The 17,204-nt window shown below is 55.4% G+C and overlaps 1 protein-coding gene across 7 annotated transcripts in view; it reads right to left on the minus strand.

Moving 5' to 3' along the window:
• NFIC (nuclear factor I C) overlaps window positions 1-17,204 on the minus strand; it is a 70,304-nt gene that overhangs the window by 7,489 nt on the left and 45,611 nt on the right. The window contains exons 7-10 of one of the 7 annotated variants that reach the window (XM_077121193.1): window positions 8,620-8,745; window positions 5,771-5,955; window positions 4,790-4,943; window positions 2,983-3,068 (exon numbers count right to left, since the gene is read on the minus strand). In XM_077121193.1, the coding sequence (XP_076977308.1) occupies window positions 2,983-3,068; window positions 4,790-4,943; window positions 5,771-5,955; window positions 8,620-8,745 (551 nt within the window). Of the gene's footprint in view, window positions 1-2,982; window positions 3,069-3,090; window positions 4,944-5,770; window positions 5,956-8,619; window positions 8,746-17,204 lie in introns of those variants that run through there. The other 6 variants (XM_077121189.1, XM_077121191.1, XM_077121192.1 and 3 more) reach the window with 6 other exon arrangements.

Genomic DNA, 17,204 nt, shown 5'->3' on the forward strand with positions numbered 1-17,204 from the left:
TTCACTCACCTGTTGAACCCTATGGGCCCCTGGGCAGGGTCTGGTGTGAAATGCTCGATTGGGGGGGCCCATCACATGGAGAGAGGGGGTTCAGAACCCAGCGGGCCCACTCTGGGAGCCAAAATGAGGGATGGTACAGGACTGGGGGTGGGGGGCAGATGGAAGGAGGAAATAGAGAAGGCGGGTAAATGGAGAGGGGGATTGACTTGAGGGAGGGGACCTTGATCAGGGGAGGGGACACTGATGGGGTGGGGGAGACACTGATGGGGTGGGGGGGACACTGATGGGGTGGAGGGGCACTGATGGGGTAGGGGGACACTGATGGGGTGGGGGGACACTGATGGGGTGGGGGGGACACTGATGGGATGGGGGGGGGACACTGACCAGAGGCAGGAAGCACTGGTATAGAAAAAGGACACTGATCGGGGGAGGGGACATCGACCAGAGGAAAGGGACCACTGATGGGGCTGGTGTTGCAGTAGATGGGAGGCCAGGGAAGGAAGTGTGGCCATGGCCTGCGGTGGGAGGGGTGGGAGTTGGGGAGAGGGAAGCAAACCTTCCAGGAGTAAGGAAGGCGGAGGCAGAAATGCTGACTGGGCCAGATTCCGGAATGAGCGGCCTCCCGGCCCTGAGTCTGCCAAGCAGGGGCTCTGAGAGGGGGGAGCCGAGCAGGGTCTCGCAGCTTCCCCCCTCCCTCCCTCCCTCCCTCCAGAGCCTGGCCTCACCCAGGGATTGGGAAACTTTGTCCAGCCTGGACAGTGCCTCAGAGTCCTTCTGTCCCAGGTCTGGCCTCCCTGGATACCCCACCCCAGAAGGGGTCTTGCCCTCTCATCCCATTCTCCCTAGGGTGCCATGCGTCCACCTGTCCCTCCCTTCTGTCCTGTCACCAGCCCCACTCCTCCACCTGACTCTTTCCTGCCCTTACCCTAAACCCTTCTGTGGCTCCCCAATGCCCCCAAGGGTAAAGCATGTCCATCAGCCCACCAGCCTGGTATCTGCCATCTCCCACATTTAAGCCACACCCCCGTCATTTCACAGCCTGGGCTTGGCCCTCTGCGCGGCCAGCCCTGTGCCCGGCTCTGCATTTTGTCCAGGCGCAGTCCTCATGTCCCCTGTCTACCTCCCGCTGGGTCTATCAGCCCCGACCCCACCCTGAGTCCCAGCAGGACGGCCGGTGAAGAGGGGGTGGCCCAGGAACCTGCAGAACCGAAGATCCCGGTTTCCTGTCCCCACCTTGCTTCCAGGTCACCCTGCTGGGTGGGGATGAGGGGTTGGAGGGAGCACAGCCCTGGGCAGGACTCCCCAGGCTCTGGCAGGATGGCTAGGTCAGAGGGTGTCTCCTGATGCAGAGGTTGGTTATGGGGGAAGTGGGGGGGGGGCAGGAGGCCAAGAAGGGTTAAGCAGTATTTATTAGCTTGGTTTCTGAAGCAATTAGGACATTCCCAGCCCCGCAGAGGGAGGGATGTGGGGTGGGGGCCAGAAAGGAAATACAAGCGCCAGGAGCACTTGGGGGGGAAGGGGTTTCCATGCCTGGGATTCAGAGAGGGTGCCACGTGGCAGGGGGTCCAAGCTCCAAGCTGGGGGTCCAGGGCACCAGTCCTGAGCCACTCCAGGTTTCTGGGTGACCCTGAGCCCCAAGGCTCTCCCTCATTGGAACCAGGGCAGGGAGCTAAGCTTTTGGAGTATGGGAATCTTTTAGCATCCCAAGTGGGCGGAGTCAATTACCCAAAGCCCCAGGCCCTTCAAAGGATTACGGGGAGAGGCCCAGAGCTGGAGGGGGGCCCACTACACATACCCCCCACCCCAGAGACCCAGTCAAGAAACCCCTGCTCCCTCCTGAGGCTGGATTCTATGGAAATCAGAGACGAGTGTTAGCGTCCCCCTCCAGGTCAGAGGCTCCTGGCCTTGGCAGAGAGTGGGGGGGACCATGGGACTGCCACACTCTGCCCCCCCCCACAAGGTCTCAGAGCCACTAGCAGCAACCAGCACCACCACGGAGGGGCTCTAGAGGCCAAAGACTGGCAGAAGCTTCCACAGGCTGGTCCTGGTCACAGGGGTTAAGTGGCCACCTCCTGACCTCTTCCCTGAGCCCTGCCTGTGGACTTTAGGGCATAAAATGCTCCCAGAGTAGCCTGAAGGGGTAAATGCCGCCCCAGGGTCCCACCCCTCCCCGTAGATCCCAGTGCTCTGCTGTTGTCTGTGCTTGGGCCTTGAGCTGTTAACCCTCCCCAACTTGCACCCCCCCCCCCAACTCCAGCTGCTCCTGCTCCTCCTCTCCTGCCTCATGGTGTAGGCATCTGGAATGGAGGGGGACTGGCCGGTACGTGGGGAACAGGGACCCCAGGAGGGGGTGCCACCAGTGAGCCAGGTGTCCGGGAACTGGGCTGCTGACACCTGCTTTCTGAGCCTCCTTCTCAGGCACATCCTCAACTGGCCTTCCCTTTGGGATGTGGCCCTGAGACCCCACCTGGGGCGTGCTGGACAGGGCTGCCACTCAGCCCCTACTACCCCTCCCTCACACACACGCACACACACACTTGCTCTGACCCTGGGCCAAAGCTTGTGTAGTGGGCATGGATGCTGTACCTGAGACCCCGTCCCAGGCCTGGGCTGCCTCGATTTCCCCGCCCGCCTCTAGCTGGGGCGGCAATGCCTCCATCTCCTCCCTGTGGCTCCTTTAGGCAGGCGGCTAGGAAACCGGACAGACTACTGTGTGACCCTGGGCCAACCCCTTTGCCTCTCTAGGACTCAGTTTCCCTATCTAGGTTGTAACCCCAGGTCCTGCAGTTCTGCTGTGAGCGCCTCCCAGGGGAAAAAGACACTAGGGAAGGAGCAGGCATGGCAGCCTTGGGGGCGGGTAAAGAAAACTGGGGAGAAGCCGGGTGGGGGCAGGTCTGGGAAGGCAGCGCCCCGCCCCACCCAGCTCAAGGCCACCGGCCCGGGCCCTGCCCTCCCACCCCAGCGGCCTCTCGGGCCCCCTACCTGTGCCTGATAAACGCCCGCTGGATCCCTTGGTGCTAATCCCACAAAGGAACGGTTTGCAGGGGGCGTGCCGGGCGAAGAGTAGGCTGCGGGGAGAGAGACCGAGAGGCCCGTTAGCGAGGGGCACTCGCACTCACCGCCCTCCCCCGGCCGATCCGGGTGCCCCCAAAAGCCCAATCCTGGGGAGTTGGGGATCCTGACTGAGGGGTGGGTAGGGAGCGCAGGGTGCAAGACTTGTAATTCCAAGGCTGCGTGTGAATTATTCAGCATGCCGGCTGCCAGGCCTGCGTCCCTGTGGGGGCGCCATGAATTATTGAGGGGGCTTCATTTATTTATTTTCCTCCCGGAGAGGACACTGTGCAGGATGAGGTTTGGCACACACCTGCACACAGACACGCACGTACATATTTTTCAATCTCACCAATTACATTTGGTAGGCAAGTGAATTACTCAGTGGGGAGGAGGGTGGTGGGCCAGGAACCCTTACATGATATCGGCCGGGGTGGGGTAAGTGGGAGGCAGCAAGGCTGGGGGAGTGCAGAGCAGGCTGGACATGCAGTTAGGAGCCGGGTACAGGGGAGGGGGAGGGGCTGACATTTATCCTGCATCTATTAAGTGCTTTCTGTATGCTGGGCCTTGGGTGGAGTACTGTTGTATCCGCAAGGGGCCCTGGCCACGTGAACAACATTGCTTCCCCCATTTTAAACCTGAGAAAAGCAGGGGAGGAGGAAACCAGCGGAGCCCCTTGGTTCTGCTCTGTGGCCTGGGTGGCACTCACCGTTCGCCCTAATCTGTGCCCCCTACTTGGTGCCCGCCCGCCAGACCACACAGGTGCTGGACTGTCCCGCTTTCACAGTGGCGGAAACTGAGGCTCAGAGGGGAGGCCAATCACCCGGTCACATGGGGAGGGAGCTGTAGAAGGGGTTCGCACTCAGGCCTGATTCAGGGATCCGCCTGACTCTGTCCACCGATGGTGCTGAGAAGGCCCATCTCTGAAGCAGCCCCTGCCTGGCGCAGCAGATGCTGGGGGAAGGGTGGGCCTCTCCCCACTCTGAGTCTGTGTGGGGTGAGGAATCTCACTTGGGGGTCCCTGGAGCAAGAGAGACAGATGGGCCAAGAGGGGCTGAGGAGCAGATCCAGACGGCAGGGAGAGGGCTGGGGTGCCGGGATGGTCTGCCCAGGGCCTGGCTCTGGAGGGATGCAGGACACCCTTGGGGGTGGAAATGGAGGGCGTGAAGTTTGGGCAGACTAAAGGAGGGTGATGCCCCCAGGTCTGCACTGGGGGTGCAGGGAAAAGGTGGGGGCAGGGCTCCCAATGAAAGGGAGATCCCAGAATGGCTATGGCTGCCTCTCGAGCCAGGGCAGCTCTGGATCACGGGGTGGATGAGGGGCCCCAAGCCACCACTTGGAACCAGATCAAGAACGTGGAAAGCTCTTCTGCTGTTTGCCCCAGGGCTTTGCGGGACAAAGGCCCAACAGGGCCAATTTTCACAATAATAATAGATTCCCACTTTTCACCTGGGGGCCAGATTCGGCCCTCGGGCTGCCAGTCTGAGATCTCCATCTACTGCCAGCTTCTCATTAAATGGACAAGGCCTGGAAGGCTCAGGGTGGGCCCACGAGAGCCCAAGGGGTGGGCCCTGGATGCTCCCGCTGCCCCAGGGCTTGGTCCTGCCGTGCCCAAGGCTGCCTGAAGCCAGGGTGGGCCCGGCTGCCATCTGGAGACCCATCAAACTCGCCTGTGCCAGCCGGGCCTGAGCCCTCCTGGCTGCCCGCCCCACCACAAGGGCCGCTCCCGCGAGCTTACTAGGCGAGGTCGGCGGCGCAGCTGCTCCGACGCAGCTGGAGGTGGGTTTGGACGTGGGGGGGAGCGCCAGCCGCGGCAGCCTTGGGAGTGGAGGCGCCAGCGTTTGGGAGGAGATGCAGTGGCTGGACATTTTGAGCTGGCCACTTCCAATTAACTGGGGGGACAGAGAGACACGGGTTATGGGGGCAGTCGTCCCTCTGCCTCGAGGCTGCCCCCTGGCTCTGTCCTCGGCCTTGAGTGAGACCAATGGCCGGAGTCCGTGTCCCAGCCTGGGGTGGGGGGCTATGGGGCAGTAGGGTCTGGACAGCAGGCCCGGTGGCAACGAGTTTGCTGGGTCTCTGAGAGGAGCTGCGGTGGCGGTGCCTGCGGACCGCCGCTTGCCGGTGTCACCAAATCCCCACAAGCCCTCCCAGCATCACTGGCCTATGCCTCAAGCTTCCCCCTAAGCTACCCTTGCACCAAATCCTTTCCACACAGTGCTACTGCCTCCTAAACACACCTTGGCCGCCTCCGCTCGCCTTGGATGCTTTTCCTAATTCACCGCAACCACATTCTAGCCCAAGATCTCGCCCGCAGACAGCTCTAAAATGCAGGAAGCTCTGGACGCCACGTTTTTCTCGCATCCAGAAATTTAGAATGGCAAGCCCAAATGGACCCTTCTTTTCAACCTGCCTGGTGCTTATATTCATATTTTGCTGCAGCAACAGGATTCTGCCCCGTTGGATGAGGGGTGAGTCCCCAGGCCCCACGGGGACATTTCAGAACACATGTGCCCAAAATTCTAAAATTGGAAGAAGTTCGAATTCCGACCCCATCAGACCAAATCTCAAGAGTTTCAGATAAGGGACAAGGACCTGCGCTCGCAAAACTCTTTTGTGAAAGTGGGGGGTACTGGGGCCTCACGAGACGGCGGGGGGACGCAGTTCTGATGAGATCGACACGGCGAGGCCGGCGGCAGGGGCCCGCTCCCGCCCGACTCACCGGCCCGGGCTGCTGGCTGGCAGGGTCGCAGGCCAGCGAGACGAGGTCCTTGAGCGGGTCCTGGGGGTTGAGATGAGGCGGGTAGCGGATGGCCGTGTGCGGGAAGTAGGTGGAGGCCGCCTGGGGCAGGATGGAGGTCGTAGGGAAGTGCAGGGCCGAGGACGGGTGGGGGCTCCGGGCAAGTCCTGCGGAGACGGGGGGTGCGGGCAGTCAGTGGGGGCTGCGGGCGGTGGGTCATGAGGGGCGGCTGGCTTTGGGGGTCTGCCTGCTTGTGGGTGCGGGGCATGTCTGCACGCCAGTGTGCTTAATAATTGTAATAAAGGAAGGATGGACAGACAGATGGAAGGAAGGAAAGAGGGAAGTAAAAGTTGGTGTGCTGGTTTGAAAGGAAGTATGCCCCCTAAGAAAAGCCATGTTTTAATATAAATCCCATTTCATAAAGGTAGAATAATCTATTCAGTACTGTATGTTTGAAATTGTAATGAGATCATCTCCCTGGATGATGTGATTTAGTCAAGAATGGTTGTTAAACTGGATAAGGGGGCGACATGTCTCCACCCATTTGGGTGGGTCTTGATTGGTTTTTTGGAGTCCTATAAAAGAGGAAATATTTTGGAGAATGAGAGATTCAGACAGAGCAACACTATGAAGCAGAGAGTCCACCAGCCAGCGACCTTTGGACATGAAGAAGGAAAACGCCTCCTCCAGGGAGCTTCCCAGCTTCATGAAACCGGAAGCCAGGAGAAGAAGCTACCAGATGACGCTGTATTCACCATGTGCCCTTCCAGCTGAGAGAGAAGCCCTGACTGTGTTCGCCATGTGCCTTCTCACTTGAGAGAGAAACCCTGAACTTCATCGGCCTTCTTGAACCAAGGTATCTTTCCCTGGATGCCTTTGATTGGACATTTCTATAGACTTGTTTTAATTGGGACATTTTCTCGGCCTTAGAACGGTAACCCAGTACCTCATTAAATTCTCCCTTTTTAAAAGCCATTCTGTTCCTGGCATATTGCATTCCGGCAGCTAGCAAACTAGAATAGTTGGGAAGGGAGGGAGGGAGGGAAAAAGGAGGAAAGAAGGAAGGGAAGAAAGAGAGGAGGAAGGAAGAAAGGGGAGAAGGAAGGAAGGAGAGAAGGAAGGGAAGGAACAGCTGAAAGCAGCAGCTCCTAAGCCCAGGCTCTGCTGCAGTGTACTGGGGTCATAAGAAAACTGTGGGGTTCCATTGTCACCCTGTTTTGCCCCACCCCACATTTATTTATTAGTATCATTTAGATGGATCTTATTTTACTCAATGAATTGTAATCTTGTGCTTCCTATTTATTTATACAGCAGGGACTCAAGATTTCTATTTCATTCACTAAACTGAATAAATCAGCTGCTATTACTATTGATTCTGATACCCACGTTCTCCCAAATTTGGCCACAGGGAAGCTCCCATCCAGACCGGCACTGTGTTGTTTTTCCTTTTGTACACGCTATATCTCCCCCGACAACCTCGTTTTATTTTTTTTATTTATTTTTAACACAGGAGGCCCTAGCAGGTTACACTGCGTGCCTGAGGCTGCCCTGCAAGCAGGTGGCAGACCCGGCATTCGAACCCAGACTGCTGGACCCCATGGCTCACATGCTAAGCCAGGAGACAGCAAACCCTTCCCGTAAATGGCCAGAGCAAATATCTGAAGACACTGATATAAAATTTACCATCTTAAAGGGTACAATTCAGTGACTTCTAGAACAGTCACAAGGCTGTACAACCCTCACCACTAATTCCAGAACTTCCTCATCATCCACTCCCGAAAAAGCCCAGTGCAGTTACTCCCCACCCCTTCGCCCTCCTCAGACAATGGCCAGAGAGTAAATATTTTTGGCTTGGAGGCCACATGTTCTCTGTTGGAGACTCCACGCTTTGCTGTTGCAGCTTTAAAGCCGCAAAGACAATATGCCAAAGAGTGGACGTGGCCATGTGCCAATAAAACTTTATTTACAAAAGCAAGTGGAGGGCCGCAGTTTGTCCAGCCCAGGCCTAAACTGCTGCTATGCTGACTTCTGCATGCCTCCCTCGATGTATGTCTGCATCCCTGTCTGGAACTAAATAATCATCACAATAATGAGAGAATAGCAACACTCCAGCACTTTCTACCTGCCAGGCCCAGTTCTAAGCCCGTTTGATGATTTAACTCTAACCCTAAGGGCGACGATAGGGGCCTGGGGTATAGTGAACAGCTCACAAACCGTAGTTGCTGCTGGCATCCATCTCTGGCTGTGTGTGCGTGTGTGTGTGTGTGTGTGTGTGTGTGAGAGAGAGAGAGAGATTGACTCTCCATCCAGGAGCTGCCTACAAGCATGTCTGTGCATCTCCTGTTCGTCTGGTTATGTGTGGGCCATGACCACGTTGCCCTGTGACAGGTGTGCCCTGGGCAGATCCCCGGCCCCACATTTGGTTCTGGCCTCCTCATCTGTGAAGTAGGGGTGCAGCCTGACCCCACAGGGAGATCCCACGTTCATTGCAGCTGTGGCATGGGCCACGGCCCCGCTGTGCCTTCTGATTCTGTCTGTCGGTGTTTCCGGGGTTGGAATGTGGGAGTCACACAGAGGTGGGCGGTGGGGAGGGGAACAGCGTGAGGGGCAAGCCCCAGCCCATAGTACCTCTTGTACAGAAGGGAAAACTGAGGCCCGAAGAGACAAGTCCACCTCCTGGCAGGGGCAGGACGAGGCCTGGGTGCTCTACGTGGCACCTTTAGGTTGTTATGCTTGGCCAGGAGGCTACAGCAGTAAGACTGAAGGTCAGATGGCTGGTGGGACTCTCCTGCTGTGGGGGGACCCTCCTGGCCTGGGCCAGCAGCACTCACCACTGTGTACAGCGATGACAGGTCGGTGGTGCTGGGTGAAGCTGGAGAGGCGCGGCGAGTCCTGGGGGGACGGGCTGTTGAATGGTGACTTGTCCATCTCTGTCTTCTTCACCGGGGATGAGATGCCTGCAGGGGGAGGGGCACAGGAGAGTTAGGGGGCAGCAAGTGGGGTGACCCACCGCGTGGACTCTGAGCCTGTGCCACCTGGCATGCTGCGGCCACCCCAGGCCCCTCCCCAGGAACCCCGGGTGCCCCAGCAGTCCAGACCCAGAGTTAGCCTCACCAAATGCTGGTCATGGCCCCTGTGTCTCCTCCTCTAGCAGCCCAAGGATGAGTGGCTGGGAGGCAGGAAACTGAGGCTCAGAGAGGACGCTGCGCAGAGGGATACACGACCTCTGGACACCACCCCCTGACCCCTCCACCCCCATTGCCTCTGCTCCTTTCAGAGAATGGGGGGGCTCAGGGCTGCCTCCTACACCTTCAGGGGATGCCTGCTGCCCTGAAGATGGCTTTGGGGTGACCACAGGGAGGGTGGAGGCCAGGCCCCAGTTGGTCCCACTAAGCTAAGTGACCACAGTCCTTCGGCAGCTACATACCAGGGACAAAGCCTGGAACCTTCCTCATAGGGTCACGGTGAGGACTCGATGAGATAAAATACGGAGAGCCACTGGGCAGCCGAATCTGGCACCCATCCCCCCCCATGGTTACTTGCTGTCATTACTAAAAGCCACCTCTGCAGATGGGGTCTCACTACCTCCCTATGCTGCCTGCGACAGGCCCGCCCCTCAGAAACCCCTGACAGCCTCTGACTCAGCCCCTTGGCCCTTCCTGAGTGAACACAGGAAAAGAACAAACAAATGAATGAACTAACAAAGGAATGGACAATAAGCAAATGAATGAATGAACAAATGAACTAATGAATGACGCAGGAGGGAAAAGAACCCCTCCCCCCAGGCCACCCCTTCCGGATCTGGGGTCTCAACGTTCCTCCCACCATGCTGTAGCCCCGCCTACCACCCGGAAGACCTGGACACAGCCCCAGGTGTGGGGGAAGTGGCTGGCCCTGAGTTCAAACCCTGGCTGGCCCTGGAGGCTGCACAGCCTGGGCTGGGTCACCTCTTTCCTTTGAGCAGCGACTGCCAACTGCACCTCAGTGAACATCCTGCAATTTCTGTCCAGGGGTAATGTGGGGGCGAGGGGTGGGGCTGAGTCCTCCAAGGACTTCTATGGCAGCCTCAGATTCCCTGAAATGGAGGAAATCTCAGAGCCCAGCTCAAGGATGCATATCACAGAACTACTGCTGCAGTTATTTGGGGTGGGTGATGGTGACTGTGGCACTCTCCTGAACCCTGGCCTCCCCGTGCCACGTCCCCAGACACTGTTGAGCGCCCTGTGGGAAACCATCCCTCCTCTGAGGCATGGGATGTCATGTCACCATCCCTCCTTCCGAGCTGAGTGAGTGCTCGTGGGAATCTGTGTCACCGCCCCCTGCCGTCCTCCCAGCCTCTCTGCCTCCTCCCTGTTTCCACATCCACAGCTTCTCACCCTCCCTGACGGCTGTGGCCCTGGGTGAGCCAACGGTGGTTTGCCACCTGCCTCTGCTGTCACAAACCCACTGCCTGCATGGGTCGTCTTGAGAGGACATCAACACCGGCCCTGGGGTGAGGTCCAGCACCCGGATGTCCCTGGCTCATCTCGTAGAGGCTTCCGGCCTGGCGCTGCCCTGCACAGGAGTCCGAGACTCCAAGGCCCCTGGCTGGCTGGGGCCGCCGCCCACTGCAAGGCACCTGTCTGCCTGCCAAGCTGGGCCCTGGAGCCAGGGCTTGGGCTTTCCCGGGGCGGGGAGAGAGGAGGCTGCGGGGCTGTGTGTGTGTGTGCATGGGGTGGGGGTGGGGGTGGCGGGCTGCCTGCCCCAGCGGGAATGAGGTTAGGGCTCGGCAGACACTTAGAGGATTTCCTAGAACAGTTTGTCCTGGATGGAAATAGCCTGGCGCAGACCCCGCCCTGCTATTGGGCCAGCCAGCAGCGTGGACTCCTCCCCACGGGCCGGTTCTCTGAGCTTCCGAGAGGGGGCCAGTGGGAACAGGGACAGGGCTGCGGGAGTGGGAAGCCAGCCCAGGCCTCCGTGCTTCTGGGCAGGCTCTGCAAAGAGTGTACATCCTCATCTGAGCAGGGATCTGTTTGTTCACCAAACACGGGACAGGCCTCCCTTCCGAGTTCCCTGCCTGCCTCCGTAAAGGGATATACACTTTTATTTAATGCACACACACAGCCTCCATCTCAGCAGCCATCCATGGCTCCCCGCTGGAATGCCAGTTCCATGGGGCAGGACCCGGGGCTCAAAATGTTCTGTGGGAACATGTCCCGGGGACAAACGAACAGATGGGGTGCGCCGTTCTGTACAACTGTCACTGAGTGAGCATCTCACTCTGTAATGAAGTTCCACGGCCTTGGGAGGACTGGCATTTGTGCCAGGAAATTCTCTGCTGTGCCTCCTGCATCTCTGCGTTTTCTGCCGGCCTCCTAAACCTGGGCCTCTCCATCAGTCACACCTGCCCCTGCAAGTCTGTTCTCTGCGTGCAGCCAGAGGGATGACAGAGCCCCAGTCAGACCCCTGCACCCTGCTTAGACTCTCCCGACAGTGCCCACTGTTCCCAGGATGAAGTCCCGGCTTCCAAGGCTCCTGCACAACTGTCCCGTCCCCTCCCTGCCTTCGTTCCTTACTCCCACTCTACCCCTTGCTCAGTTGCTCCAGCCACACCAGACCCGGTCCTGCCTCAGGGCCTTTGCACAGGCTGAGTTCTTGAGAGGATTACTCCTTCCTCCTACCTCTCTCCTTCAGTTCCCTCAGGTTTCAGCCCCAGTATCACCTCCTCCAAGAAGCCTTCCCTGGTGCCTACATCAGAGCATCACACATGTCTCTCTGCCTCCCATAAAGCCTGTATCCTCTGAACTTTACATCACCATGTGATTCCTCGATTGCTTTCTTTCTTACCCAACTGTAAGCTCTCGAGGGTGGGGAGGCGTCTTTGAATTCCTCCCTCTCTCCCACCTGCTCAGTTAGCTGATTCTCAGTAATGCCTCATAAACGTTTGGGCACACATGGATCAAACCTAAATTCCCTGTTTTACCAAGAAGGGCTTGTCCATGCCCTGGGCTTGGCTCTACTCTGTATCTAACTGCCTGTTAATATTCCCGTGGATAGGACAGGGAGGCAGCAAGAACAAAGCCTTCTGGACATGAGCTGTGGGCTCCTCCTTCTGTCCCGTGTGGGGCATAAAGGCTGGGGAGGGGGTGGCCAGGAGGAGAAAAGACCTACCTGGCTGGGGCACAGAGCAGGCAGAGGTCTGTAGAACATGCCTGGGCCCAAGAGATGAGGCTACAGATGTCATGCCTGGGTAGGGGGCTGGCCTGACTCCCTAAGCCCCTGTCCGTCCCAGGCACCAGAGCGCAGCTGCTGGAGGCAGGTGGTTAGCTAAGTCCTGCCCTTGAGAAGCAACAGCCCTACGGCCAGTGCAGCACAGGGGAGAGGCTGCCCTAATCAGTTTACCCCTCCTAATGAGCCACTAATTGGGGCTGTCTAGACAGGAAGCTGAAATGGCCAAAGAGGAGGAGGAAGTGGTGGTCCCAGGGGTGGGGCAGGGAGGGGCGGAGGGTCCTGCCTGGCTGGGGCTCTGCTCCAGCTCCTATCTCCACTGAGGCATGCTGGGACAGCTGGGCAGGCTGCAAAACTATGTCTGGCCCCCTGAGTGTTCCCCAGCCCCCCTGGCCCTTCCCTGGGGACCCTTGGCCTTTGCCTCACTCCAGGCATCAAGAGCTAAGTCTGCGTCCTACAGGGTCCTTTCGGCCTGGTCCCCACCTAGAGCTTAAGTGGCTGGGATATTTTTGTGTCCCCTGGGAGGAATACTTCCCAGGGTAGCAGAAGCATAAGGTCCTGCCTTAGGGCCTTTGCATGTGTTGTGCCTACTGCCTGGACTGTTCTCTTCCCCCCAACCCCAACACATCTCTGCACAGCTATCTCCCTCAACATTCTCAGGCCTCAGCCCCCACAGTGCCTCCTCCAGGAAGCACTCCTTGATTCCTGAGTCAGGTCTGCCTCTTCCCCTCCCCCCATTACCCTATATCCTTGTCATAAGTTTACCTCTCCATGTGTGATTCTTTGATTACTGTGCCTCTCACTACTCTGTGAGCTTTGGAAGGTAGGAAAGGGTCTTTGAATCCCTCCCTTCTTCCCCCAACCCGCCCATTTAGCTGGATCTGGGCTCTGCCCTTTCTCGGCTGCACATGCCTGTTTTCCCAGGAGGAGCATGGAAGATGATGCAGGTGAATGGCTCAGCATGGATGGTGCTCATAAGAGGTGGTTAGGAAGCTGGCCTGTGATGGCCTCTGGAAACAGGCCACCTGGTTCCATGCTCATGCTCGGCCGGAGGCAGGGGGCATTGCTGCTCTAAGCCTCCGGGCTTCCCGCTTCAAAATGAGGTGCCCAACAGTCCCCACAGTTAGGGCCACCTGGGTCTATAAGGACTGGGAAGGGCCTCCTGGAAGGAGGAAGCTGCCCCCACCCCCCACCCAGAGGCCCCAGAAGCCACATCTAGATCAGGGTGACACCCAAGGATGGCTTCATCTCTTTTACTTTGGGGCATCTGCATACACCAGAGGTTAGCAACATGAGGGAGCTACCCAGCCCCCAAGGGACATTTGACAGTGTATGGAGACACTGATGATTGTCAAGACTGGGGGGGCAGGGAGGGAGTTTGCGATTGACACCGAGTGGGTTGAGACCAGGGATGCTGCTTGACACCCTACAATGCACAGGATCTCCCACCACATACACACACATACACACACACACAGACACATGCTGGACTAAGAATTATCAGGCCCAAAGTTGAGAAACCCTAGCAAATGCTGTTCCCTCTGCTGGGAACACTCTTCCACCATTTTTGCTGGGGATAAATCCAGGTTGCAGCTTAGCTGTGACTTAATAATAAACAGTGGCTCTTGAGTCTCAGGCACAGACTCTGAGCCCAATCCTCCTTCTCATCTGTCCCTACAAGGCAGGAAATGCCACTGACATCATTATGCAATAGAAGAGGAAACAGGCTGAGTGGTTAAGTCAGCTGCTCAAGCTAGAAAGAGGCAGGGAAGTAAGGCCCAAACTCCTTGTTGCCCCACTGCCCTGACCCTCCTCCTTCAGGAAGCTCTCCCTGCTCTCTCTAGGCTACCTCCTGTGGGCCCCAGAGACTTCCCTGCCTCCTCTTCAAGGATGCTGCATTCTCATTACTAATCTGATTCCCCCACTTGGCAGGAGGGCAGGGACCAGGGTGGACTAGTTCATCTCTGTATCCCCAGAACCCTGAACAGCAGGGGCTGACAATGACTTCGTAGGAGGGAGGGAGTTGCCATCACCTGAGGTAACCAAGACGAAGATGGAACAGGACAGACCTCTGCCATTCTCTTCCAGCTCTGTGATTCCCCATCAAACACCAGACACTGGCATGGGTTTCCTTCTTGTCCTTCTCCATTGCTGCTTATTCCCCAATGGCACAGGGGAGTGTCAAGGCAAGACGGTCAGAAGGCGCCCCAGTGGCTCTCTAACAATTCCCTCTTTAACTTTTGTTTTTCTTCTCTGAGCTTCCTGAATTGAAAGCTAGTTCTTTACTTTCAGTCTTTCTCTTTTCCTAATAACTACACTTAAGGCCATAGTTTTTCCTCTTACAGTTACTTTGCATCACAGAGACTATCTTTCAGCTCTAAGTAGTGTGAATTTATATTTTGACAGCACTTTTAATTGCAGAGCTAATGAGAAGTGTTTTTTTAGATCCCAAGCAGTGACAGGGAAGAAGCCAAGTGACCCCTAACATCTGTTCTCTCCTTCCTCAGTAACAGAACCTTCGATTTTGAGATTGACACATGATTGCCCAGAATTAAGACTACATTTCCCAGGCGCCCTTGCATATGCATATTTTTCCTTGCATCAGAGCATGGGATATGAGCAACTCCTGGGCAATGAGATAAGCTGAAAAGGTGCTACTTCTGAGAATTAGCCTTAAAAGGAGAGAGCATGTTCAGATTTCACTCCTCTTTCCTAGTGGCTGGAATACTGACATGATGGCTGGAGCTCCAGTAGTCCTTCTGAATCATGAAGTGGAAAACAAAACCACACTCAGTAGCTTAGGGCAAGAACTTTACTCAACACTTGCCAAGGACTGCTGACCGTGGACATCTACTTGAGAGATAAATGCAGTATCCTTTTGCATATTCTGTCTCCTACAGCCAAACCTAAACTTACCGAATGCAGGATCTTTAGAGACAAACTGGATAGAAATGGGAAATCCATAGAGACAGAACCACAGAAATACTGAGACCCATAAATTAGAGACTAATAAATAGAGAGACAGGACTTCCCAGAGTCAGGCACTCTCAAAAGATGAGGCTGCTCTGGGAGACCACGCTATGAACAAGGTATGACTGTCACAACCTGTGCATCAGAGACCAACTCAAAGCCATGGGAATTTTACACAGATGTGAATAACAATGACCTCTCCCATTTCTCGGGCACTTCCCGCGTGCCAGAAAAGACTTTAGGCCCATGCTGCCATTTCCTCCTCCCAACTCTTTGCAAGAAGAAGTATTGTTCTCATCACCTCCATTTTGGTTTAGAGAAGTTAAGTCACCTGTCCAAGGTGATGCAGCACACAGCAAGTCAGGGGTAGAGCTGGGATTTGAAACTAGGTCTTCCCGATGCCTGAACCTGACTTTTTTTTTTTTTTTTAACATTTGTTCCCCCTATTATTTATTTTTATTCCATATGTTCTGCTTGTCTGTTGACAAGGTAGATATAAGGAGCATCAGACACAAGGTTTTCACAATCACACAGTCACATTGTGAAAGCTATATCATTATACAATCACCTTCAAGAAACATGGCTACTGGAACACAGCTCTACATTTTCAGGCAGTTCCCTCCAGCCTTTCCATTACATCTTGAACAACAAAGTGATATCTACTTAATGCATAAGATTAACCTCCAGGATAACCTCTCAACTCTATTTGGAATCTCTCAGCCATTGTCACTTTGTCTCATTTCACTCCTCCCCCTCTTGGTTGAGAAGACTTTCTCAATCCCTTGATGCTGAGTCTCAGCTCACTCTAGGATATCTGTCCCACGTTGCCAGGAAGGTCCACATCCCTGGGAGTCATGTCCCATATAAACAGGTGAAGGGTGGTGAGTTTGCTTGTCATGTTGCTGAGAAAGAGAGAGGCCACATCTGAGCAACAAAAGAGGCTCTCTTGGGGGTGACTCTTAGGCCTAATTTTAAGTAGGCTTGACCTATCCTTTGTGGGGTTAAGTTTCATATGAACAAACCCCAAGACTGGGGGCTCAGCCTATAGCTTTGGTTGTCCATACTGCTTGTGAGAATATCAAGAATTCAACTTGGGGAGGTTGAATTTTCCCGTTTCCACCGTTCCCTAAAGGGGACTTTGCAAATACTTTTTTATTCACTGATCAAATTACTCTGGGATTTATCGGGGTATCACTCTGGACAAACCAACAAAATCTCATGTCCTACTCAAGGTTCCATGTACTTATGGTTGAACCTGACTTCTTAATCATGATGTTATAGCATGTCTCAGGAATCCTGTCAGTATAGCATTTTGTAGGGACAGGTCTTCATTAGAAAGCAGGCCCTAGAGCGGAGCAAAGAGGCAAGAGAGGAGGAGAGGAAGAAGAAAACAAATCCTAACATTTATTGGGTGCTTGTGTGCCAGGCCTGTTTTGGGGATACAGGATGACTTAGCTTATTTAATCCCCACAACCCTACCAGGTGGGTACTGCAGGTATGCATATCTCTGTTTTACAGAGAGAAAACAGAGGCTCGGGGACGTGGGGTCCCCAGGAAGCAACAAGGATTGGGATATGAACCCAAGAGGAGAAGGAAATAGATAGGGCAGTGCTCCTAAAAATGTCAGGGCACAGAACCCGCCAAGAAGTTGAGGATGGCAGGGACACCTTCCATAGTGTGAAACAAGCTTGCAGGCTATTTTGTACATCATTTCCTTGAGGTCAACCAGCTCACTAAAGAGCAGAATGTTAAAAAGAAAGAGATTCTTTAGATGAGAGATGCGGTGTAGATGGGGGAACCTCAAAGACAGGAATTCTTTGGAGAAGGCCACTGGGGAGTAGGTACTAAACCAAAAATCTTGAGAAGCCAGGCTTCGACAGCAAAGAGGCCCCATTGGAGCTGCTAACCCTAGAGAATAGGAAACCCTTTGGAAGAAACTCTGAAGTCACTTTAGAAACAGAAGAGTAATAGGACAAAATCTCCTTATAAGAGGACCCTATGGAAACCTCTTCTGTTGCTCAGATGTGGCTCCTCTTTCTCTCTCAGCTCAACTGTGCAAGGAAAATCATTCCATTCCCCTTACATGGGACATGATATTCAGGGGTGAAAATCTCCTTGACAACGTGGGGCATGACTCCTGGGGATGAGTCTGGCCCTGGCACGGTCAGATCAACAACGCCTTCCTGACCAAAAGGGGGAAAAGAAGTATAATAAATCAGGCATTAGTGGCCAAGAGAGA

This window comes from Tamandua tetradactyla, chromosome 11 (genome assembly GCF_023851605.1).
Source record: "Tamandua tetradactyla isolate mTamTet1 chromosome 11, mTamTet1.pri, whole genome shotgun sequence".
Classification (NCBI taxonomy): Eukaryota; Metazoa; Chordata; class Mammalia; order Pilosa; family Myrmecophagidae; genus Tamandua; species Tamandua tetradactyla.